Raw genomic sequence first — 25,108 nt, forward strand, 5'->3', positions numbered from 1 at the left:
TGAATCCTCTAAATTAGTGTTTTATTTCTGTATCTACAGAGCAGATCTCAATCTTAACTGATGTTTGAAATTTATGTTTGTAAGGCTGTTTCACAGAGTGCACCGCTAAAACATGTCTGGTTGGGTGGTCTTGGCTGGTTAAACTGGTCTGACCAAGATGTTGTTAGCTGGGTTAGCTAAGTCATTTAGCACGTTGCTAACATGGTTTAACATGCTGCTAACATAAATTAGCATGTTGCTACCATGAGTTTATCATGTTTAGCATGTTTCTAGCATGATTTGTCATGTTAATAGGATATTTAGCATGTTGTTAGCACAGTAGCATGATTAAGTTGGTTGTTAGCATCTAGGGCATAGGTTTGATTTTGACATTTGGTGGGGACATAATAGCAGACAATAAGTTGAAGTTACAAAAGCTATTCAGTCAAGAAGTGAGTGAAAAGATGAGGGTCTTTTGTTGTTTAACATTAAAAAAAGATAGCAGCAAATGGGCATGGTCACATATTTTGTGAGTGTGTGTGTTAGTTTGTCAGGTCAAATGCAAGTCTTGAAAGAGAAATCAATATTTGTGCAGCGCGCACTGTCTGACAAGGCCCTCCAAGTACAGCAATGTCGTGGCTGGTGAATCTGGGTTTTTCAGTTTGGTTTGAATATGGTTATACCCCTAGTGAAAAACTCAGATGAGCTGCACTTCAAAATTGTCTAGACGTTAGATGTTGGAATCGTGCATTATGATCAAGTTTATTTCACTGTATTGTAAATAGTTTGACCACTGCAGTTCAGTTCAATAGGAAATCATTTGCTAGCATCCAGTCATCTCATACCATTGAAGCTAATGTTAAATTACTTAGTAAATATATATTGTAATAAATATTTGAGAAATTATTGTTATATCTGAATGTATTAATCTATATAGAGTGATGGGAGAAGCTGAATTGCCACAAAGTCATAAATTGCCACAAAAAAAGTCATTATTCAGCATAAAATGCCCCCACCCTCAAAGCAATGCAAGTTCATTTACATTTACATTCAGACAAAATAAAAAAGAAAAAAAAGAAGAAAAAAGAAAAAAAGGAAATCTAAAAAAAGGTTGAAAATCGCTAATTAAATTCCTAGTTTTAAACGAAAACAGCTGTCTCGCTCTCGAATCACACAAACTCAATGCTATCCATCGCTAAACTTGTGACGTAGCCTATACATGTTTAATCAACACAATGACAATAGAACAGCGTTCTCCGGCGCACGCGACTTCAGTCTGACGACGCGCTCTGACTAACTTCTAAATAGAACTTTGGTGTTTACGGAAACATTTGAAAAGAGTATTTAAACACAATAGTCCGCGCATTTTGTTTGGACCTCCTTTGGGGGGTTTCAAACCTCCTCGTAACGCTGTAGGAACAGTTCTTCATGGCAAAGGGTGGAAAAGGGGCGGGCGAGGGAGAATCTGACAAGCGAGGGAGGAAGGGAGGAAGGGAGGGGGAGATTCGATACAGAACAGCACCCATCAGACGCGGAATTCAAAGCAGTCAGGAACACAGAGCCGCCACCTCGAGGTTTGTAAATGTTCGCTCCTCGCATGCTCTTTTCTCCATCCATTTGATCAGACTCGGCTCGCTGTTGCCGCTGAATGCAGCATGTTGCTGGTGCTGAGCGGTGTGCCATGGTGCGAACTCGGCGATGGAGAGGGTTGAGCACGCAGGGTAAGGCGTGATCTGCCAGTTTCAGCTCCATGCTTGTGAGTAAAGGGCGAGTGAAATGTGAGTTTCCTGCCAGGTGCTTTGAGATGCCTTGTGCGTTTTGCAGGTTAGCGGTAGAGACAGAAGCGAGTTTGACGTGCGTGATGAGAGACCACAGTGTGCGCAGGTGCAGCAATTGATGAATCTGTCAGCTGATGGACTGCATGATTGCATTGTGTACCGGTGGAAGGCAAGGCCAAAAACAGCTGAATGGGATGCATGGTCCCACTGTTGATCTTTTCTGACAGTGGGGTTGAGCTCAGATGGAGTGCATGTGTGAATCAGAAACCAGTATCTGATCCTAAAACTGCCTTGAGCTCCAACATTGCCTGGTACATAGGACAACTCGTTCCTTATATATGCTCTTACTGTCCATAATATTAGCTTATTATGTAATTCTTTGAATATAAATTTTCTCCTGTTCAGACTGAAACAGAATGAAAATGTTGGAAATATCTAATAATTTGATGAAGGTTTAAAAGTATCATGAGCAAACAGTAGCTATATTTATATATTAGTAACGGACACCAAATAACAAAATCATATTTTGTTGAGATGGACTCCAATTATGCAAATGTAAAAATAATAATAGCAATTTTGAAATGAATTTATTATATTTGGCTTCCAATTCTTGAATGTGCTTATTGATCAAGAAGACATATATTAACATAAATGATGCATGCATTTTTTATTTCCGTGAATGTTGACTGATATTGTGATATTGGAGGTTAATTTGTGCTGTAAAATACACTAATATTTTGTCAAAGTTGTAAATGATTACTGAAGTACATTATCTTTACAGGCGCTCTGCTTCTAAATATCATGTTTAATGTAATGTAATTTGCCGTGTAATTATTTGTAAAATTTGCCAGCTATTTCTCATTGAAAATTGTAATGTAAATCTCATATCTTTTTTAAATTAACACTGGCAGGAGATTATTTTATCATGTATACATTTTGCTAAATAATTCATGTTCTTATGTGGATTTGCTGGGACCCCAAACTTAAGTAATGTAATATGTGAATGCATGAATGTTATTAATATGAAATATAGCTTATAAGCAGTTACAGTAATTCTGTTTTGAGATGTTCAAATGGCTTTTGCATGCATCACCTTTGTTCTTATACACGTGAGGCAGCAACTCTCGCTTTCAAAAGAATTCCCCCTGATTAGACGCAGTAAATGCACATTACTATTCCTTACTTCCGACCCCAGGCAAGAATGGGAATTAGTCCTAACCCTTGACCATTATTCATGTGCTGTCTCTGAGAGACCGGGAGTGTAAGAAGAGATAAAAGGAGCGAAAGAGAGAAAGGATGCATGAAATGGATGTATAGTGCTGGAGCAGATAAGATCACATTTTTTCTGCTTCAAAAAATATGTAAAAACTTGATTTAGATTGGCTATGCTGCTTGATGTTTACCGGGTGATATAGCAGCCAAATTGTCATGAAACTTTTGCAACAGCAAAAGGAAAGCACAGTCTATGCACAATTTATGTGTCTAAGTGCATGTTCATTTGTCTGTGTAATTATTCTGGAATGGAAAGGAATAGGTCACCCGTCAGTTAACATCTTGTGAAGTGAAAAGCTGCATGATTTAAAAAAAAACAAATCCATTATTAAGAATTTATTATATATTTATTTTATCTTCAAACCTTTGTTTTTGGCTAATATACCCAGTCCTCTACCCATAATATTTATTTATCCAGTGTAAAAGGTCATCTTGACTAAATCAGGAGAGAAATATGCACAGATGTGAAACAGTGTAAATCATTTCTAAACAAATTTGGATATTGGATATTGATGTGAGAGAACAACAGGGGACAGACTTCTTCACTGGAGGAGGCGTTATTTTGGATTATGGACGTGGACTTGCCAGAAGGGATGTTTTTATCAGCTGTTTGTGCTCTCATTCTGACAGCACCCATTCACTGCAGAGCATCCATTGGTGAGCTTGTGATGGAATGCTAGATTATTTAAAATCTGTTCCCACTAAGAAACAAACTCAATTTAAATTTTACATTTAAAATTTTTAATTTTGGATGGCCTGAGGTTGATACATTTTCAGCAAATTTTCATTTTGGAGTTAACTATCCCTTTAACTTTAATATACATATATGGCTTTAAATTGGCTGTAGACTGTTGGATTGAAATCAGCAGTTTATTAAAAAGTGAACAAGAAAAGTGTCATTTTGTGCTGCTATAGCATTTTTAAACAAAGTAATGGAATTGGTCTGCCTACCTTCAGTTATTTAAAATAAATTCGGAAAGTATTTCATAACCAAAACAGTCAGATTCATGCCACTTTAAGTCAGTCATATGGACACATCTGTCCTCCAGCGCGAGTGGAAGGAGCGTTGTTGGTGACAGGTGTGGAGTGGAGGTTTTGAAGCCTCCGCTGTGTGTTTGGTGCTGAGAGGTCTAGCTGCAGGGGAGGAATCAAGTGCTGAATTATTTATAGCTGTGTTCAAACCTCCATCAAATTGCATTGTGAGGCTTTATGATCATATTCCGTCTTGCAGGCCATGCTTCTATTGTCACCATTGAAATGCTTTAAAATAAAACAGGCTCTCTATGTCAAATGGCCAATAATTGTTGAGTGACATTTTCCCATGCACATTTTTTGTGATTATTGCAATTTGTCATCCATGATGATAAACTCTTTTACTTCATTTAATTCACCAACCAACTCGACAGAAATAGACTTTGACTGCACCTGGACGATTTTGTGAACCAGATATATATGTTACCGAGTAAAACTGTGGAAAGATGTTAGATGGGTTGATTATAATTGAAAAGACCTTTAATTTGGCTAAATGGTCTGAAGTTAATGCTCTTTGGATGAAATGCTTGCAGCAAATATTTCAGCTGAAAGCTTATCTCCCTTCTCCAGATTTTTACTGCCTCTGCATGGTTAGCCATTTGGCATACAAACACTGAAAACACTTCAGATTCGAGGAAGAGGCCTGAGTTGGCTGAAATTGACAACCTATATGGCTCAGCTCATGTGCAGTTTTAGTGCAAAGCCGATGTGTATGTGTAATCAGGAAATATGATACCTTGTGGCTGTAGGATAATATAATAATTCAATGAGTTTAGGAAGTGTGGAAGCCTTCAATGAAGTCCCCAATGACGCTTATTCAGGCCAATAACATCCTAATTAGACAGGAAAATACCATCTGTCTGACATGTAAAGCAATAACAGGCATATTGTATTACGCATGAATTCTAATCTCTTTGCACAGGTGGTCCAGTATTTCACAATATGTGCACAGATTTATTCAGGCATTCTCACAAGATTGCGCACAAAAATATTGCGTGCATTCAGCACAACTGTTCATCTCTCCCAGTTCTTCCCATCTGTTTGTAATGCACAGCCTCTGTTTGAATACAGCAGCAGCACAATATAAATGAATCAGGTGTTAAACGGTGCAGTCAGCAACAATATCCTAATGTGTAGATGACATGATAACTTTAATGTGACAAGAGTTAATTGACCCCCGTTGGAGAGAGGGGTTCCCGTGACCTCTTGTGTGAGCCCGACCCAGCATGCAATGATAGACTTTGACAATTACATAGCAGGAGGTCAGTGGAAGTAGCTACAGACCCCCTTCCTGAAATCAAGAGTCCTCAACTGCTCTCACGCAGCAGACGATGTAATATTCATATTCATATACTGGCTTAAGTGGGTGCCAGTGTTGACTTGTGATATACACTGGTGTAAAATATCATATTTTTCTTCTGTACCAGCAATTTCCAACCAGTGCTGTACTTCCTTACTTGAAAAAGGCACTCCAAAAAGTTTTTACTTAAATTTTCTATTTTTATTAATATAACTAACAATTTAACATATTAATGTTATTAGTAACTAATTATTATAAATAAAAACTAAAGCCAATTAAAAACATTTGCCATGTGAAATAGTATAAACAAAATTATTATATAATAAAATAAAATATATAACTTAAACATTTTATTTTAGCTAGTTGTCAAGGCAGTATTTCTCATTTTCATTTAGTTTAACTTGATGCACTAAAATAACTTAAATTAAAACTGAAATAATTTTAACTGGAATTTTGAAAAAATTATACAAATTCTGACCTCTCCAACACAATTTTTTCCATAGATTGATAACATCTACATTTTTCAATTGGCCGAACTGAATATGTGTGAATTAGTGACTACATTTAAATGTTTAAATTGGAGAAATTGAATTAGTGTGAATTTAATTTAATAAATAAAATTAGGCCAATTGAAAAAAAAATATGTAACCAGTCACTGGAAACTAGAGGTTTTTATTTTTTACAGTGTAATAAAAATGACAAATTACAACAAAACAAAACGACTAAATCTTTAGCTAAAATGACAAACAAATTCAAAATAAAAAAAATAATAAAAGCTAAAATAACACTGCTCAAGTTAAGAATAATGCACGGCTGATTAATTATGATTGTAATCATTTTAATGCACAACATGGAGGCCAAGAACCATTTGATGCTGTGCATTGCTCATTTGCCAGCATTGACAAGTTGTAGCGCAATATTTGACCGGAATATTTTCGTCAGTTACGACTTGTTAGCGCTAGCATTCTGCCCGCTTCAGATCAGACACAGAGATGAAACATTGCAGTATTATTTAATTTATTATCGATTGATCAAGAGAGAAAGAGAGAGAATGATGCTATGAATTTAGCGAAAACAGCGATTTTGCAACTTTATTTCTGAGGAATATAATATAGTGATCCAAAGGCTATTTTATTAATAAAAGTCACAGGGAAGTGCTGACGAGAAGTTTCTGTGCTTATTTCTCTCTCTCTCCCGGTGTGTATGTGTGTTTGTGTGCAAGTGATGTATGTTTCGATTAAAGCATTTCCCAAAAGTTAATATAGAACGGTGATTAAACTAATTTGGAACTATCTGTACATTAAATGGTTTTAATTCATAACTGCCAGCCAATCAGAATCAAGTATTCAGACAGACCATGGTATAAAATGAAATAAGCACTTGATGTCAACATTTGACAGTTTATATTTTAGTGGTTGACCGATTAATTGATTTTGCTGATTTATCGGCACCGATAGTTAATTACTGGAACTATCGGCTATCGGCAAAAATCCATACCCATATTTTTTATGTTTCTCATAAAGGCTGAGAGGACATGAACATTAGCAGCACCTCAAGCGGTTGAAACAGTGCGAGCAAAACACACTCAAGTCCGACCCAAATGTTTGGTCACGATTGTTACTATCTACTGTATTTGCATTAGTTTATATCCAATTGGTCACTTTCATGCATTTGCCATGCAAGTTGCTTATTTAAAGCTATTCATGTTCATGCAGTCGACAGAAATCCTGCTGCTCCACAGAGCGCCACTCACATAGTTTTCCATGAAATTACATTATATTTGTTCCAGATCGCCTGTTCGTATGTATAATGACTTCACTCTAGGCTGGAAGATTTCTGTGGCTCTAATAAAGTCTGTATGCTTCATATAGAGAGCCACAGTACACATCATGCTTTCTCTTTCCATCTTCTAACTCATCACTCTTTTTTTTATCTTTTTTTTTTTTTTTTTTTTTGATGATCATCAAGTTTTCAAAACTCTCCAAAAACAAGATGTCTGTCACCTTTGCTTCACTGGGCAGAAATCTCTGAAAAGTCAAAAGCAGAGGTCATGAAGAGCTTATGTAACGTTACTGTATTCCCTTCGTTATGTACTTTCCTTATTCTTCTTTACTCTTATATATGAGATAAGATAGGTGTGTCAAAAGCAGATATGAACAAATTACTTAATGACTTTTTTGACGATGATTCGCTTTCATGTTTTGGTGGCATGCTTGTAAATTCTGTAGAGAAATGTTCTGTCTGAATAGAAATTATCTGATATTTATGATCCCATAGTGACTTAACATAGACTTATCTCTGACATCGTCAAATTTATATGTGTGAAAAAGTAAGGCAATAATTGTACAAAAATACCATTAAATTCACTGTAAAAAGACAACACAAGACCACTCATAGCTAGATTACATTAAGTGATATTACCGTTAATGTTTATATATCTATTTGATCGGGTCATTATAGTTCTTTTACACTAAAACCATAAAAACAGTAAAATAACTAAAACTCAAATTAAGATGATAAATTATTAAGAAGCTAATAAAAATGACAAAATCACACAACAGAATTACCAAAACTTTAAGAAAAATTATAATGAAAGATAAAAACAAATTGAAAATTTTAAAACTAAATTTTAACTATAAAAATCAGTTTGTTTCCCTAAAATAACCACCATAATACAGGTGGCACTATAGAAAAACATAGATTTGACAGTATTTTACAATTAAATTACATGTAATGAAAAGTTACTATTTTTTACTGTATGTAATAAGCTAAATTACAATTAACCAATTTACATTCTTTAACAACATGAATAATTTTTAAAAAAATATTTTAAATGGTATAAAATTATCATTTACGTAGTTATGATTATATTTTACATATATTTATATTACAGAATTAGTCAGACAAAACTTTGCACTTTGCACATTTCAGCTATTTTATGAATTACTTTGTGTTTTACTGTTTAAACTTTGCTGAAAAGCCTTTTAATAAGTTGTTTAATCACTAATTTCACTATAAAAACAACATATCCTGCTATTAGGTCCATTTTCTAATTATTTTAAATGCTTTATATAATAATACAAAAAATAATAATAAAAATAATAATTATAATAATAATAATAATTCACCACTGACAAGACTGAGTTTTAATAAAAGCTGTCACAGGTGATGTAAAACACGTCATCTGTTGAAATTTTGTTTGACAGATATATGGTGATATCTTATATAAATATCTAAATAATACACATTATTCATTTACTTATACTACCGACAATGTAACGATATAAAGTTGGTAAAAAATTGGTGAACTTACCCTTTAAGGTAAGAATCATATATATATATAAAAATAAAATAAATAAATAAAAAATGTGTGTGTTGATGCTCTGATACATCATGGACCTCTGAGGAGGAGCTTATCATCCAGCTCTGAGGCATTACATTTATTGTACAGTCTTTTAGTAATATAGCAGTAATATTAGGACACATGATATGATGCTCTGCACTAGATTTATGTTTTGTTGTGCTAATAAATGTCGAACCTCGGCAAAATGATTCCAGGCACGATGTATTAATACACATGCTGAGAATGAACAGATTGCTTTCCTGCTCCTGTGTGTTGGGATGGATGGCCAGGCCCCATGCCACAAATTTAATCTAACCCTGAATGGTGCTCTTCTGTCAGAATGGCTTTGTAAACCAAGCAGAGCTGCTCTGAGTTTAACGTAATTACCCTTCATGCCGTGCCTTCCTGTTTCTCTCCCACAGCCTCCCACGTCTTCTCTTGTGCGGGAAGTGTATCGGTTCCTTATTTACTGTCCAGACGTATCTAGTGTACAGTGTGGGTTGGAACCATTCGGTTTGTTGTTACAGTTGCATAATCAGTGTTTTTATGTTATAAAATTGTGGCAATTGGCATATGGTTTAAAGATTTTGCTCTGGCAGATTTCCAGGCTCCAGACTGCGTGCATGGTTTCATGATAATTTGGCATTTTAACTGCAATGTTTTCTTTTTTAATCAAGTAATAATTGAAGCACAAAGTGGTTTGGCAAACTCAGCAGAAATGTCACAGAATAAATGAAGCTAAACTAAGTACGACTCACCATCGGCTTCATGCACATGCAACTCAACCGAAAAATATTGTTCATTTCAGGCTTGTGTTTTAGGCTGCAAATGTCAGAAACTATAAACTAAATAATTTCATTTAAATACTTAATATAATTCTCTATTTCAACAATTTTACTCAACTGGACATATTTTTCCTCATGTTATATTCTCATACTTGAAATGTATTTTCAATAAATTTAGTTTGAAACAATGGTTATTACTCATTTGTGTTGGTGTAAACATTTCAGAAATGCCTAAAAACCTTTTGTAAATGTCAGGCATGTTTATTGCCCCTAGTTAAATGTTGTTCTTTTTATTATTAATTTTTTTATTATTAAAAAAAGGAAAATATCCTTATTAAAAAAATGTAGGGCAGATCTGATCACTCTATATATTCTCTGTAATGTGGTTTAGTAGAAACGGTGTCCTAAACATCTGGGGAAAGTTAGATCTAGAATGTAATTGCAAATAATTGGGCAGTGCTATGATATTTTACAGTACTGAATTGGTTACCTGGTTAGAATAAAAAAAAAAATTTGTGTCATTTTCTTCATGCGTTAATAATACTGCTATATTGAATGTCTTTAAGCACTCAAACATTTTATTTTTATGTGCATTCATTACCGTATTTTTCGGACTATAAGTCGCACCTGAGTATAAGTCACATCAGTCCAAAAATACGTCATGATGAGGAAAAAAAACGTATATAAGTTGCACTGCACTATAAGTCGCATTTATTTAGACCCAAGAACCAATAGAAAACATTACCGTCTACAGCCGCGAGAGGGCGCTCTATGTCTTCAGTGTAGGCTACAGGAGCAGTGAGCAGCATAGAGTGCCCTCTGGCGGCTGTAGATGGTAATGTTTTCTATTGGTTCATTTGTTTTAGTTCATTTCTCTTGGTTCATGTCAATTTTTATTTTGATAAATAAGTCGCACCTGACTATAAGTCGCAGCACCAGCCAAACTATGAAAAAAAGTGTGACTTATATTCCGGAAAATATGGTATAAGTAGTCTATATGTAATGCAATATAGAGGCTAGACATATAGCTATGCTGATATTTGGAAAAACTGCAGTAATGTGAATATATTGCATTTATATAGTTCAATAAACAGAAAGTTAATATTTAGAATCTTACATTTAGATGCAATATTTTCTGTAACATTGTCTGTTTTTGGTTGGCCAGAGAAAATAGCTACAGCCACAGTAGTGGTGTTTGATTTTATAATGAATCAATGAGTCAATTAAACCAGGGAAATGATTCAATGACTCAATTATTAAAGACAGTAGATGTTTTTTGAATTTGCTTCTACCTCATCCAGTTTTCACTACATCGCTTCATTTATATAGTTCATTGAATTAATAAATGAAAACAAGTAAATTAATGTATTATGGGATTAAATGAGTGGAAATGATAATATACTATGGTTTAGGACTCCACTACAAATGGCTGTCCCTCAAATAGTATCCTAAATAAGGCTATTGGGAGCAATTTCAGCGGTTTTGAATGAATTGATTGAATGAATGACTCAGTGACTGACTTACTTATTTAATTCCTGTTTGATTGAATTAGTTGAAAGAATGATTCAATGAATTACTCAAAAAGACACCCACTTGTCACCTGCTGACATGATGCAACCTGCTGAAAGAGTCAGTGAAAACCCCACAACTTGGGATCGGTAGATTACTTAAATGACTTTAAAAAAAATAATAATAATAGGGCTGCAAACGGTGTGCGGAATAATTAAAATAATGGCTTGCAGACAAGCTTTCTGGAATGAACAAACACAAAAGTGGAGTGATGCAATCTGTGTGGTGTATTCAGGTAACATTATCAAGGAACAAGAAAGGCTGCTGAAAATGACTGAACATGCTGATATTTCCTTGATGATATTTTCTCTCCTTTTTGCTTTCAGTGCTTCTTTGTTTCAGAGTTTTAGTGCATTTTAAATGTGTGTATTTGCCTTTAAGCTGAAGCTCCAGTGCTGTGGGGACAGAAAAAAATATGTTTCTACAGTATTTAATAGTAGCTGTCAGTTTATGTGCACATGACAAGTCTTTTCTTTGTCCATATCTATTGAGTTGAACTGGCCCCGAGCGTCTTTTACCTGACTCATTAAACTGTGGCTGAAGATAGCTTCAAAGAGGCTTAATGGAAGTAATCAGAGACTATGTGTATCACTCCTAAATGGCTGTTCTTGAAAGGATCCCCCAGAAGATAAGAGAGGATATGGAGAGAATCATGGAGAATGAATCTTTACTGAAGTCATTACTGCACTGCCACAGAGATCCATGCCTGAAGTGGATAATCTACCACCGGATACATTCACAGTTACTTACTGTACTTTATGCCACAATCTGTCCATGCAAATCAATTGATTTTTTGGTGCTCAGACAAAAAAAAAATTGTGGAAAAAATATCTCATGTACCGGTAACTGTAAAGTGTTACTATTTCTTGCTTATGTGGTACTCTAATTTACAATGAATCAGTTGACATGCTTTAATCTCGTTTATACAGCTGATACATGTATTTAAAAAAAAAAATCTATATATAAAGTATTAAATATAAAGTTATCATGTATGCAGTTATGTTTATATTTAATATATGTCTCACTGAGGCATACTATTGCTGTTTTTGTAAAAAGTACCATTTATTAGGACCCAAAAACCCATGCATTTGTTATTATCTGTTAAGCATCCCATCTCCATCGATACTGTGTGTGTGTTGATGTGGTAGTGGAGGCAGGTTGAATTGAACGGGATAAATGGCTCACAAACCCATCCTCAAGGTCACAGAAGGATGCTTTGTGTTATGCTAATCAGAGATGGCGGTTGTTAGCACAGCCTCATTTTGACTCTAGAATGAAAGATCAGCCGCTGCATGGGTCAGGAACACTAGATTGTCTAGATTTAGAATTTTTGTTGTATCTTTAATACATATCTTACCATTTTTCTTACAATCTACTGATTTTTTTGTGCAAAAAAAGTTATTTGAATCTTAGTATTTGATGTAATTTTAAGCTACATTGGTAAAACAAAGTTTAAGTATTAATAATAAATATTTTTCATGGTGGTGCTTTAAAGGGGATGATTTTGGAGAGATTTTAATCATGTTTTTCTCATTATGTAGGTTTACATAAAGACCTAGATGAGCAAACAGCATGGCAACAATATACATACATATATATGTATGTGTGTGTGTGTGTGTGTGTGTTCAGACAGAAGTGTAGTTGTGTATACAATAATATTTCTACAGGGAGAATACAGAAAAAAATATGTCATAAAAATAAAGCAATGTTTGAAAAGCTGAACCGAAACATGCAGTAATTGGGGTAATACCTCCTTTAAATTTAACAGAATACATTTCTTTTTTGCTAAAGGGAGATGGAAAAACGAGGGGGAGGAGTGTGACCGAGTATGAATGAAGCTACTGGAGCGAGAGAGAGAGAGAGAGAGAGAGAGAGAGAGAGAGAGTTTGTCATGTTCCTGCTATTCAAGCATGCAGTTTTGTTTAATGTTCAGTTAGGAGTTCTCCAAGAAGAACAGATGAAGCTGGTAAGTGGAGGCAGATTTACGTAAATAATAGGAACTAGTTACAAACAGTTACACACGTAATTCTGGTTTGTTTAATGCTTCTTTGATTCATCTCACTGCTGTTCTTTAGTCTTGTGTCGTGCATCTTTAGGTGTTTTTTAGAAGCATTGTTAAACTCCAGCTCAGATGCTCACAGATGTGATGGATGAGCTTGTATTGAGACTGTAGTGATCAGTATTATCTAACCGAGCTGTCAGGATTTCTGATGTACATCCTCCTGTTCCCAGTAGGTGTGAAGGATTCATCAGGACACTGAAGACTGACACACTGTGGTGGATCGGCTGAATCAGGATCACTGCTAGACTAAATGCAACATTCCCTTTAGCTGGAAGCAGACCACGTATCTGAGTGCACCATGGATTTTGTGATGAAGCAAGCGCTGGGTGGTAAGTGTCATCAACTACTGCTGTGGATGACAGACATGATAGACATAACACACGGTTCTGTTTCTACAAAGATGTACTGTGTGTGAATGAGTCTCAGTCCAGGTCTGTTTGGTTAGGACCAATTCTGGTTATTTTGTTTCTGTACGTAGTGTTCTGTACTTTACTATTATTATGACACGATAGTTTTTATTAATATTTCGCTTTAGTTAGGTTTTCCATTTTCATTTAATTTTGTTTTATAAATGTACTAAATCAATTTAATTAATTTAGTCGGCTAACTAATTTAGCCATTTTTGTTTGTTTTTATATATTTTTATATATACTGTATTTTTTATAAATGTTTACATCAGTCTTAGTTATTTTAGTACACCAAGTTACACTCAATGAAAATAAGAAATGGCTTTCAACCTGAAAGGTTTATGTTTTTATATTTATATATTATATATAAATATATAATCTTCTTTATATATATATATGTGTGTGTGTGTGTGTGTTTAAGAAATTAAGAAATTTAAAATGCATAATTCAAGCAGGAATTGATCTCAGTAGAGATGTTTACTGTTAAATGTGATATGTGATAAAATAATTGATTAAATAAAAATATTTATTGGTAATTAAATATTAAAACATTAATTTTTTTTAAATGTATTATACCAGTTAATTTAAATTAAATTTATACCAGTTAATTTACCTCATTGTAATTGGTAATAATAAAGTAAGTCAGGAATATGTTTTTAAAAAGCAAAGTGCTTATTGATCTGCTTATAGTTTTACTTTATATGACATTGCACCATCTGATAAACATAATTTAGTCTAAAGGTCACTGAGCCCTTAAATCAATTTGAAGATTTGGTTCCATCAGCTGAGTGACTATAAGCAATAAAACGATATGTATTTCTCCCGTCAATTCACTTGAGTGGGCCAGATGTAGCAGATTGCATTGTGACCACACAATAACCTTCTGCACGAGGTGTCTTTAAGAAACACAGATTGTCTTTTCACCTCACGTCATATTTTACACCGTTCCTTTGCTTTTCTGCATGGATGAGGCCTAGGCGTCTTATTGAGACTATAAACTCTAAAACGTCAAATGAAATATGAAAGAAAGTGTCATGTGGCACTTTTAATATATATATATATATATATATATATATATATATATATATATATATATATATGTATGTGTTTGTGTGTGTGTGCATATATATATATGTAGATATGCAAATGCTCCGAATTTGATCCCTACATCTAGAAATCGTATCAAATGTGTGTGTTTTTGTTTTTTAATTGGTTTTTAAACATTGATCTTATAAAGCGACACGCCTTACAATCTGCTTCGTAGCTCTGGATAATGGAGCATGATTTACTCATGAAAATCATCCATTATTAAACAGATTTTCCCTAGGCTGATTTCCTCAACCCTTGCAAATTATTCAGAAGCATATAGAATTTCTTCAAGAGTCGGCGTTCAGCAGATGGTAAAAAACAACCTTTATGTTTGTTGTCTGTTAGTGTGAAGGACTTTTATTAAAGAAAGATGGAAAACAGAATACGGGCATAAAATGTAATAGAAAATGTTGAGATTCAGAACAGCCCTTCTTAGATTTTTAGAACATTTTCACAAAATTGTCATGGCCCCGGAATATTATGTTATATGAATATCTGAACATGCAAAATGTCAAAAGAAAAAGAACAGAGCTCTGCTTTTAAACAACAAAAAAAGTTTTATTCTAGCTTTATGCATTTTTTTTTTGGATCTATACTTGAACGGGGGTAAATTTCATACAAATGCAACATATTGAACAGAAAGCTGAGAAAATAATATCAAATTCTACATCTGGATAGGATTCATAGATGGAGAATCAAAACATAGATGGAGTAGAGCGAGTCCATCAAAAGCCAAAGCTTCACAGTCCTAAACCACTTCCTGCGTTGACATTTCATTCAGTAACGTTATTCATTTTTTATTTATATGCTGTTTAATATTTGATGATAATGTTATTTTGCATATGCATTTGCTTACATACGCGATTGCTAGTATCTGTGTCTTCTTCGCTGGGTTTTGATCCAGAGATTCAGTACTCTTTCAGAGGATGTACAATAGTGCCCTCTACTGTATAACAGTGATAACACGGAAAGCCTGAAAATGGCATGGAAAGAGTTAATGGCTCACATGACATTATTAAAGGATATTATTACACAAAATATCTCCAGATACACTCACCAACCTCTTATTAATCATTCTCAAATTCTCTTCTCTTTGTGTAAGATACTTTATGCAAGTTGTTTGCATTAGAGACTGTATTAAACGCGAGCAGTGTTTCGGTTATAAAATGCAAGTGACCTATTTTACTACTACTGCTCTGCTGTTATAAAAGAACTTAATTAATATGCTAATTTCTTAAGCTCTGATAATTCACGTATCATTAAGAATTAGGCTGTTTCCAGAGATAGCAGTGCCATCGTTATGCAGAGCCCAGATTTGCTCGTCCATCCATAACCATCACTGCTGTTCCTGCCAAGTGCTTTGATGTAAAGCCATGAAGTATCTGATAGAGGGATACAGCTCTTTTGTTACTTTAACCATCCTCTGTGTGGCTTTAAACAGACAACAGGACTACATTTAGTCCCCTATATCTTACTTCAAGCTCTCAGGAACGGTAGTTACATTGTGTTTTTAGAACAATACATGGGACGAGAAAATCTGAACCATCTGAATAATTTTTTATTAGTTATTAGTTGTCATTAGTATTTTTAAATTCATGTTTTTAAACATACTGATTGACGTGGCAACAGCAACAATGGCTTAACCAATGGTGTGACTCCAGGGTGGGGTTATCTGTTGAATCAGCCAATGGCAGAAGAGAGGAGTATTTAGGAAACCTGTTTGACAAAAATTATAATTTTTGCCATGTTTTTTACACATACTGAGCATTTTACCTATCACTGTGCAGTTGTTACTTAAATAGATGACTGTGGTACAGATCATTTTTGGCACAGGCTGATAGGCTCTAACTCAGTCTGACTTAATGACATCATTAGTCACGTGGTGCAGCCGATTGATTTTTTATTTTTTTTTTGTATCAACAACCAATGAGCTTGCAGCTCAAACATTCAAATACTCGGCTAGTGGTCGCTGTAGCAGTTGCAGTGCACTTCAGAAACCCCCCACCCTCCCCAGCTCCACCTGTACAGATCTGATGTTTATAAAAGGTTGTCTGCAGTAACAGTATTTCTTACAATCACACAGCAGCAGTCATGGACGTACTGGAAGTAGCAGGTCTCTGTACTTGCTCTGCAGCAGCAGCAGACCAAACACATTGACATTGCCATGTATATTACCATGCAAACCTCTCCAAGAGTTGTCATGGCAGAAATACACATCTTTAGAAGCAAAAGATAATAATACATTACTTAAATTAGACAAATTGTGTTTTTTTTTTTAATATTTATTTAGTTTGTTATTAAAAAAAAAAAAATATATATATATATATATATATATATATAAAAAGCAGTGTTAAAATGTAATACTTTAATATCATGGAATGTTAGAATTGGGATATTTACAGTTATTTATTTTATTAATTGTTTTGACAGTTTTTACAGACCTTTCATATGCATCTTTTAGCCATGACATTGTTAAAGTTCAAATGTAAAAGCTTAGATTAACACTAAGTGTCCCAGTAACTGAGCAGGTTGTTAATTATAACTCGGGAAGCTTTGGTTTGGTGGAGGGTTTGGTTTGGCTGAGGCTTTGAATGACCTGAGGGTACAGTAACTGAATGACTTCATGCGATTCTTGTGGACCATGGGCATCCTGCAGCTTGACATGATATGAACTACGTTATGTCAGCTCAGGCTGTTCTCGGCATACACATGCAGACAGTTAAAGACCACTCAAAGCGTACACTGCCACTCCTTTCCTCTTCAGTGTCCTCAGTGTTATACTGAAGCAATTAAACTCATGTGAAGGTAATGCATAGATTTCAAATGCACAATCATGCATTATAAATGAATGCCATTAATAATGAATAAGTGTACAGATAATGACTGTACACAGACTTGACTTAAAGCAATATTACAGCGTTTGCAACCAAATCGTGCTTAGACCGTTCACATCAGTGTGTATGATTCTCAAACACAGCTTGCTTTGCATTTTAAAACATATGATTAAAGTGAACATAAAGGTATATGCAAACACAGCCATTGCTTAAGAGCATTTGTTGCACTATCCAAAATGACCTGTGGGTGTTGTTTGCTCAAACCAAAACATGATGTACAGTACAATACACAGCTTGTGTATTAGAGCTGCACCAATGAAGCAGATGGCAGAGAGAGGAGTGGCACATGCATCATTCTGCCGTCTCTGTTTGATTTCATCATTTTGGCTTCAGTGGATCATCATATTAGGAGATTTCACAGTGCAAAACTTGATCAGTCTCTCTTTAGAAACTTGTGAACACATAATATATAATTATGTTCACCAAGGCTGTATTAGTTTGATAAAAAAAATCCAGTAAAAATAGTAAAATTGCAAATTCCTCTGTTTGACTATATTTTTTTAAATTTAATTTCTGTGCAGGCAAAGTTTTCAGTGTTGTTAAGACTTTTTCACATTTTTTTCTGGATTCTTGAATGAAGTAAAAAAAAATAATAAGAACAGACTTACTGAAGGTGTGTGTGTGTGTGTGTGTGTGTGTGTGTGTGTTTTATTGGAATTGAAGACATTCATTTTTATATATGCTGTGGAAAAGTATATATTTTCCAATTTAAATGGGTTGTTTTCTGTATTTTTTCAGGATTCTTTGGTGAATAAAAAGTTTTACAAATAAAGAGAAATAAATAGGAATCTTCTTAAACATTTAAATAAGTACAGACTTACTGAAGCTCACCTACACCTAAAAACTTTTAAACAAGAGAAATATATTTGATAAACAAAATATAGTACAAATAAATAGCATGGTAAAAGGTAATGTTTCTAAATATATGCATATGTGTCTTAGCTGAGTTGCAAATTGTTGTTGCTTTTTTTATTCTATTTAATTAAATTAACTTTATATATATATATATATATATATATATTATTATATGTACATTCATTTTCAAAAAATAAAATTTTAATATCTTACAGACATTTTTGAAATGGAAATTTTAGACATTAATGTTTTACTGTAAAACAGGACGAAAAAATTATTGAAAAAAACATTTTACTGTTTAAAAAAAAATCCACATTTTCAGGATTCTTTGATAAATAGAAAGGTACAAAAAGAAAGTAATATAAACCTTAAGTAGAATTATATATGTATTTTACTGTCACTTTTAATCTATTTAAAGCAGCCTTGCTGAACAAATGTATAAAGAAATGAAGAAAAGTAAAGTAAATTAAAATTGAATGAATAAAATTGAATGGTAGTGACTAATGTTTCAGTATCAGCCGTTGAAAACTCCTTATGATATCTTTGCTCTTTATTTGCACAGGGGCAACCAAAGACATGGGGAAGATGTTAGGAGGAGAGGAAGAGAAGGACCCTGATGCCCAGAAGAAAGAAGAAGAGAGACAGGAGGCGCTCAGACAACAAGAAGAGGAGCGAAAGGCCAAACATGCTCGTATGGAAGCCGACAGGGAAAAGGTCAGACAGGCCATTCGAGATAAGGTACGCTTTCCACATGTCCCGTTCACTTCAGCTCCTTGTGACCACTGATTAGACTCAGACCAGGACGCGTGAATCAATTGATAAACATGGAACCCAAAATGATGAAATTCCGTCATCATTTATTCATCCTCATCTCATTCATAACACAGCAGAAGAGGTTTGGAAGATCGTTGGTAACCAAACAGATTCAGATCCCTTCGACTTCCATTGTGTGGACAAAAAATACAGTGGAAGTCAATGGGAACTGATTACTCAAAATATCTTCTGTTGTCTTCCACATTAGAAGAAAATCCATTCAGGCGAAGATTTATGATTCTGTCAACACTTATTAAATAAAAAGCATATAAAACGCCTTAAAATGCCTAAATATATATATATATATATAAAAAAAAAAAAAACATTACCTTATATTTGCAATCCAACAGAAGTTACTAACTCAATTTAGTAAGAGTTTTTACTGTAAAGAGGCATTTGTGTATATTATGACCCGAAGGGATCCTATGTGAGATCCACCAATCAGAAGAGTTCTAGAATCTCAGTTGATTTATCTCGTGTTTTTGGGTGCTCTGGGGGATCGAGCATACATACATGTAAATGATGACGGAATTTTTACTTTTGAAAAAACTATCCCTTTAAGTCCAATATGATAAATAAGGACAACAGTTAAATGCTAAAATATTAATGTGTTAATGTTTGGCCTTTATGGCCTGAATAAATCATGAATTTAAGATACTAAAAGGCTTTTGTGTATGAAGTTTTAGTCTTGAAACTAAGTCTCAGGTGCATCCAAAATAGGGCAACTATCTTTTTTTTTTCTGTTTGTTACATAATGTAGAATATCAGTTTTATTCTAGTGTAGTGTAGTATAGTACACCACCATTCAAAAGTTTGGGTTGGTAATTTTATAATGTTTATAATGTAAAAAAAGATTTCTGTTTCAAATTAATGCTGTTCTTTTGAACCTTCCATTCACTGAAAAATCCTGATTTTTTTTTTTTACATGGTTTCCATGTTGAACTGTTTTCAACATTAATAATAATCAGAAATGTTTCTTGAGCAGCAAATCAGTATATCTGAATGATTTCTGAAGATCATGTGACACTGAAGACTGAAGTAATGATGCTGAAAATACAGCTGTGCATCACAGAAATAAATTACATTTTAGCAGATATTTAAAAAGAAAACAGTTATTTTAAACCACAATAATATTTCATAATATGACTATTTTATGAATCGATCAAATAGTATAGTATATTATATAACACATCATATAGTATATTACATGATGTATATACTATAGTTATTTTGTTTGCATAGTGTTGAATCTTTTTATTTCTTGGTATTTTATTTTATCCATAAGATACAGTAGAGCGATGAGAAATTGTGTTATTGCAATATTTTCAATAGTCCACTCCTCCTGTTCTACTCATGTTTAAAGGTGCTGTAGGGAACTTTTGTAAAAATATATTTTTTTCGTATTTGTTAAACCTGTCATTATGTCCTGACAGTAGAATATGAGACAGATAATCTGTGAAAAAAATCAAGCTCCTCTGGCTCCTCCCAGTGTCCTATTGCCATTTGCAGAAAGTCATCCGCTCCCGGTAAAAAACAACCAATCAGAGCTGCGGTCTGTAACTTTGTTTGTGTTCAAAATGTAGAAAAATGTATATAATAAGCGAGTACACCATGAATCCATTTTCAAAACCGTGTTTTTAGCTTGTCCTGAATCACTAGCGTGCACCTATAATAGGTGTTTATATTCGGACTATTTTAGATTGCTTCGGGGGTACCGCGGCGGAGTAACCCAGTACCTTTGAGATTCTTCATAGACATAAACAGAGAGAAGTAGTTCCGGCTATGATGTTCTTCCGCAAGACGCAAGCAGTTCTGTTTATTAACCGCTAGAGCGTCAAAAGTTCCCTACCGCAGCTTTAATTACCACTTCATATTTTCTCTATGTTAACATAGTATGGTCTAAAGAAGAAAGAAGAGAAGGAGGCAGAGGAGAAAGCGGCTATGGAGCAAGCATGCGAAGGCTCCTTGACTCGCCCCAAAAAGGCCATCCCAGCAGGCTGTGGGGCGGAAGACGACGAGGACGAGGAGAGCATTCTAGACACCGTTCTCAAATTCCTGCCGGGACCTCTGCAGGACATGTTTAAAAAGTGACAGACATGAAGCTGTTTCTCAAGGAAGGTGGATGAGGGGGGAATTTTGCCAAACAGGTGAAAGGCTTTTCACTGCCTTGACAGAATTTTAATCGCTCCTCTCTTATGGATAGATACACAAATCATAACCCGCCAACGTTCGGTCTTTTCACTGCCATTCAGGTTCAGGTTGTTTACACTTTCTATAAGTCTCTGTGTTTGTTTACTGACCACCAGGGTCTCTGATGCTGCCTTAGGTACTCCACCATCAGCCCGACAGAAACAGCACATTACAGCTTGAGCTCTGCCACTGGGAATAGATCGGTTTAGTTAAAACCCAAGAGGATTTTAAAACTCTAGCTTGATATAACTGTCCCGTTTTCACCGAAAAATTGTCAGTGCTGAATGCAGCTCTACTGCTTTGACTAGTTGCATGAGGTCAAAATCCTACTACTGTATATGATGAATTATGTTTGCCATCAGTGAGTTTGATGATACGGCGCCATCTGTGACAATGAGAGACGCTGATAAACTGTGTTAGATGTGCCACGTTAGACCGCCTGAACGCTCAGATGGTTTGCAGCCTGGCAGTTCTCACTCGTCTATGATGTATTATTTATTTAGATTTTATATTTTATTCTTGATTTGAAAACAAGTGATATTCACGTTAGCCTTGCCAGCAAAAGATCAGGAAAAGCTCAGTAAGTACTAGATCTGTCTGTGACAACACCACAGTTTATCATTGCACACACCGGACCAAATCATCTTTACAATTAAGAGTTATTCAGGACGATTGGAGATCCCAAACCCTTTTAGTGTGCATTCAGAAGTCAGTCAGTGTTTCACAGCACATTCATCCCGATGATCTGATGCTAGATTACTCACACATGACAATCAGAAATGAACTGGTCTCTTTCAAAAAAACTTTTTTATGTTTGTTATCTGTTCAAATTGTATGTAAAATTAAAGATGGGTCACAAATAATTTGGGATGTTCTGCTATATTAGAATGACTGCTTGCTGAATATTATGTAAAGGTTTGATTTTAGTTTTTATTGTAGAAAAAAAAACAAGCCTAAGTGTAGTATAATGAATTTAGGATTATTGCATAAAGTGAAGGCTTTGTTTTATATGGAAACCAGTTTCCGCCACTGAATTAAAATTATAAAAGGTAATTGCATCTTTTCATCTCACAATGCTGACTTTTTTTCTTGCAATCACAGTCTGGACTTTGTTTCTCACAGTTCAGATTGGTGAGATATAAACTCAGAATTGCAATATGTAAACTTGGTATTACGAGAAAACAAGACAGAATTCTACGGAAATTCTACGTTTTTTTCTTCTTAGAATTCTGAGAAATTCTGTGCTTTGTTTTCTGCATAAAAAAAAAAAATCAAAATTCCAAATTCTTTTTTTCCATGCAGTTGTCCGTTAATAACTTTCAGTTCATCTCAGATATAAATTTGCAATTACATGAAAAACAAAACATGGTTCACTAAATATTTGTGATGTTCCTTAATATCAGAGTAACTACCTTAGCTGAATAGTTATGTGAAGATAAAAACTTGCATAATGTATGAAATTATGGAAAAGGGCTTTAGTTTTAAATGATGTTTTTGAAAATAATTATTAATCGATTAAATATATATATATTTATACATGCAAAATTATATACAAAATTACATTAATTATAAGAATGCATGAGCTTCAATCACAACAGTAAAAAATACCAAAGAGAAAATGAACCACACCGTAGTACTGTGCTGACAGTTCTATTATAACAGTATGAAAATATTTCTATAAACTGTTAAATTCACACATCTGATCAACAACAATCATTCCTGCTGTGAAACACAATATATCTGCATGATCATTTTTAAAAATGCTGCTTAAAATATTCATCTTACTGCTGGCAAATCTAATGTGGGGTTGCAAATATGATGACTTAGGGCTTTTTTATTTCTGTTATTAATGTCCTTATGTTTTTAAGCATTGAGTAAACACTGCCATTTGATAAACATGTTTGATGCATATTTCGGGCGAGGGATACATGTTTACATAAATGTTTATGAACACTGGGGTAAAGAGGCAAACATATTTTGTAAAGTAATTCTCAAATGGGTATTGTATTGCATGATGGGAAATACAAACCTATACGTTTTCATTTCAAAAAGTCAGTAGTTATATGTTTTCCAGTCAGTCAGATTAAAAATGTGTCCCTTTATAAACTCTGTTAGCAAATGAAATAACGACAGGATTATATCCGTACCCATTAGGCTGGTTGTTCTGTGATCAAAATGCTTTAAGATTGTAAAGTTTGTAAAAAAAAAAATATCTTAGTAAAAACAGAATTACATACTTTAGAATAGCACATGCTACACACAAGTAGACTTTAATTTTAACAGTGCGGAATAATTTTTTTTAAAAATTACATTAGAAAGAAAGAATGAGATCGACTTTTTCATTTTTGTAGTGCTGTAAGATTTTCCACTAGTCAAAGCCATATTGTTAGACTGCAATAATTAATGAAAAAATAATCATCTTGTAGTCTTGCATCTGTTTCCTGTATGTTGAAATCTATTTAACTCTTAGTAGTACGTCAGAAAGTGTATTTACTTTCTATAGAGAGAGAGAGAGAGTCTTTAGTACAGTGTGCTGTACTGTATGTGCTGTTTGTTTTCAATGTACATGTGTATTTATGTGTGTCTGTAACTCTTTGTGCTGTACAATGTTATTTCATGTTGTACCACTGATGTCTCTTTTGTGCGTACAGTCTAAAGCAGGCTGTGTCCGCTGTCATGAAGACGGAGGAACCGGGATATATGAGAGTCCTAATGTTCATGTATGCATGCAGATCAACTTTGCATTAAATACCAAATCTGAGCGTCAGGTTGTGCCTGTTTATGTATCACTGTCCCTGCAACAGAAGCTGCACCCTTTATCCAGGGATGTGTTCCCATCTGTCTATTGAGATACGATGAATTTTCAGGCCTATTATTCAGGTTGACAGAATGGAGAGATCATTTCAAAACCATTGCTAATACTCATCTAGGGTCATTTCTTGTCGTTTATCATACGCAACTTGATCTCAGACAGAAAATGTGATATTATATTAGTTGTACTTCCAGTATTCCTCTTGTCGTAAAGACATTGTGTGTTCATCACTTCATGACATTTAAACACCAAGTCAACAAGTATTTGGACACTTTTTGGTCGTACTTAAATGTGATTAGATAGAAAATATCAAGTGTCATCTGAAGACAAACGATTCTAGTCCTTGAACTTCAGTTCATCACAGTTTATCACATCTAATGTCATTCAGTTTGGAGTTTTTTCAAGTTGTTATATAGTGCACCAAAAAAAATTATTAATTTCTCCTCTGTTCAAATACTTTTTGAGGTCACAGTATAGTTGGTTGATTCCCCACAGAAGCAAAACTATTTAGGTCTAATTTCTTTTCATTTGTGTCACAGACGAATTTGGAATTTCTCATTTTATGTAATTTTTCGATTACATGAATAAACTGGGTGAAAGGGCTGACTGTGTCTGTGATTCTGTCATCTTTAAGGTGCTATCGGACAGTAGATGACCAGCAGCAGAAAACTAACCATTTATGGATCTGATATGATTTTAAGGATGATATCAGGAGCATGAGTCTTTGGTTGAACACATCAGCTGCACTACAAAACAAAAAGGTGTTTTTGCAATGATGCCAGACAAGACCCAAAGAACCTTCCCGTGAACAGTTCCTAAATGAACCGTTCTAAAGGACATCTTTGAGTCTGTATGGCTACTGAAATTCAAGCTATTCTGAAATCTGGTAGTTCTCATTTTAACAACCAAAATATTTGTAAACAGTGCG

General features: G+C 34.3%; 1 protein-coding gene across 6 annotated transcripts; it reads left to right on the forward strand.

The window, feature by feature from the left end:
• Positions 1–1,458: 1,458 nt before the first annotated feature.
• Positions 1,459–24,783, forward strand: LOC128027487 (complexin-2). Of its 6 annotated transcripts, none has more exons than XM_052615160.1 (4): positions 1,459–1,553; positions 13,294–13,449; positions 18,928–19,103; positions 21,072–24,783. In XM_052615160.1, exons 2-4 carry the CDS (start codon positions 13,419–13,421, stop codon positions 21,267–21,269), a joined length of 405 nt encoding a protein of 134 aa, XP_052471120.1. In that variant the 5' UTR covers positions 1,459–1,553; positions 13,294–13,418; the 3' UTR covers positions 21,270–24,783. The 6 variants fall into 6 exon arrangements, with proteins under 6 accessions (XP_052471120.1, XP_052471121.1, XP_052471122.1 ...); XM_052615161.1 differs by having other exon boundaries at positions 1,464–1,553; positions 13,291–13,449; XM_052615162.1 differs by lacking the exon at positions 1,459–1,553 and adding an exon at positions 1,557–1,700.
• Positions 24,784–25,108: the final 325 nt, after the last annotated feature.

This window comes from Carassius gibelio, chromosome A14 (genome assembly GCF_023724105.1).
Source record: "Carassius gibelio isolate Cgi1373 ecotype wild population from Czech Republic chromosome A14, carGib1.2-hapl.c, whole genome shotgun sequence".
Lineage (NCBI taxonomy): Eukaryota > Metazoa > Chordata > Actinopteri > Cypriniformes > Cyprinidae > Carassius > Carassius gibelio.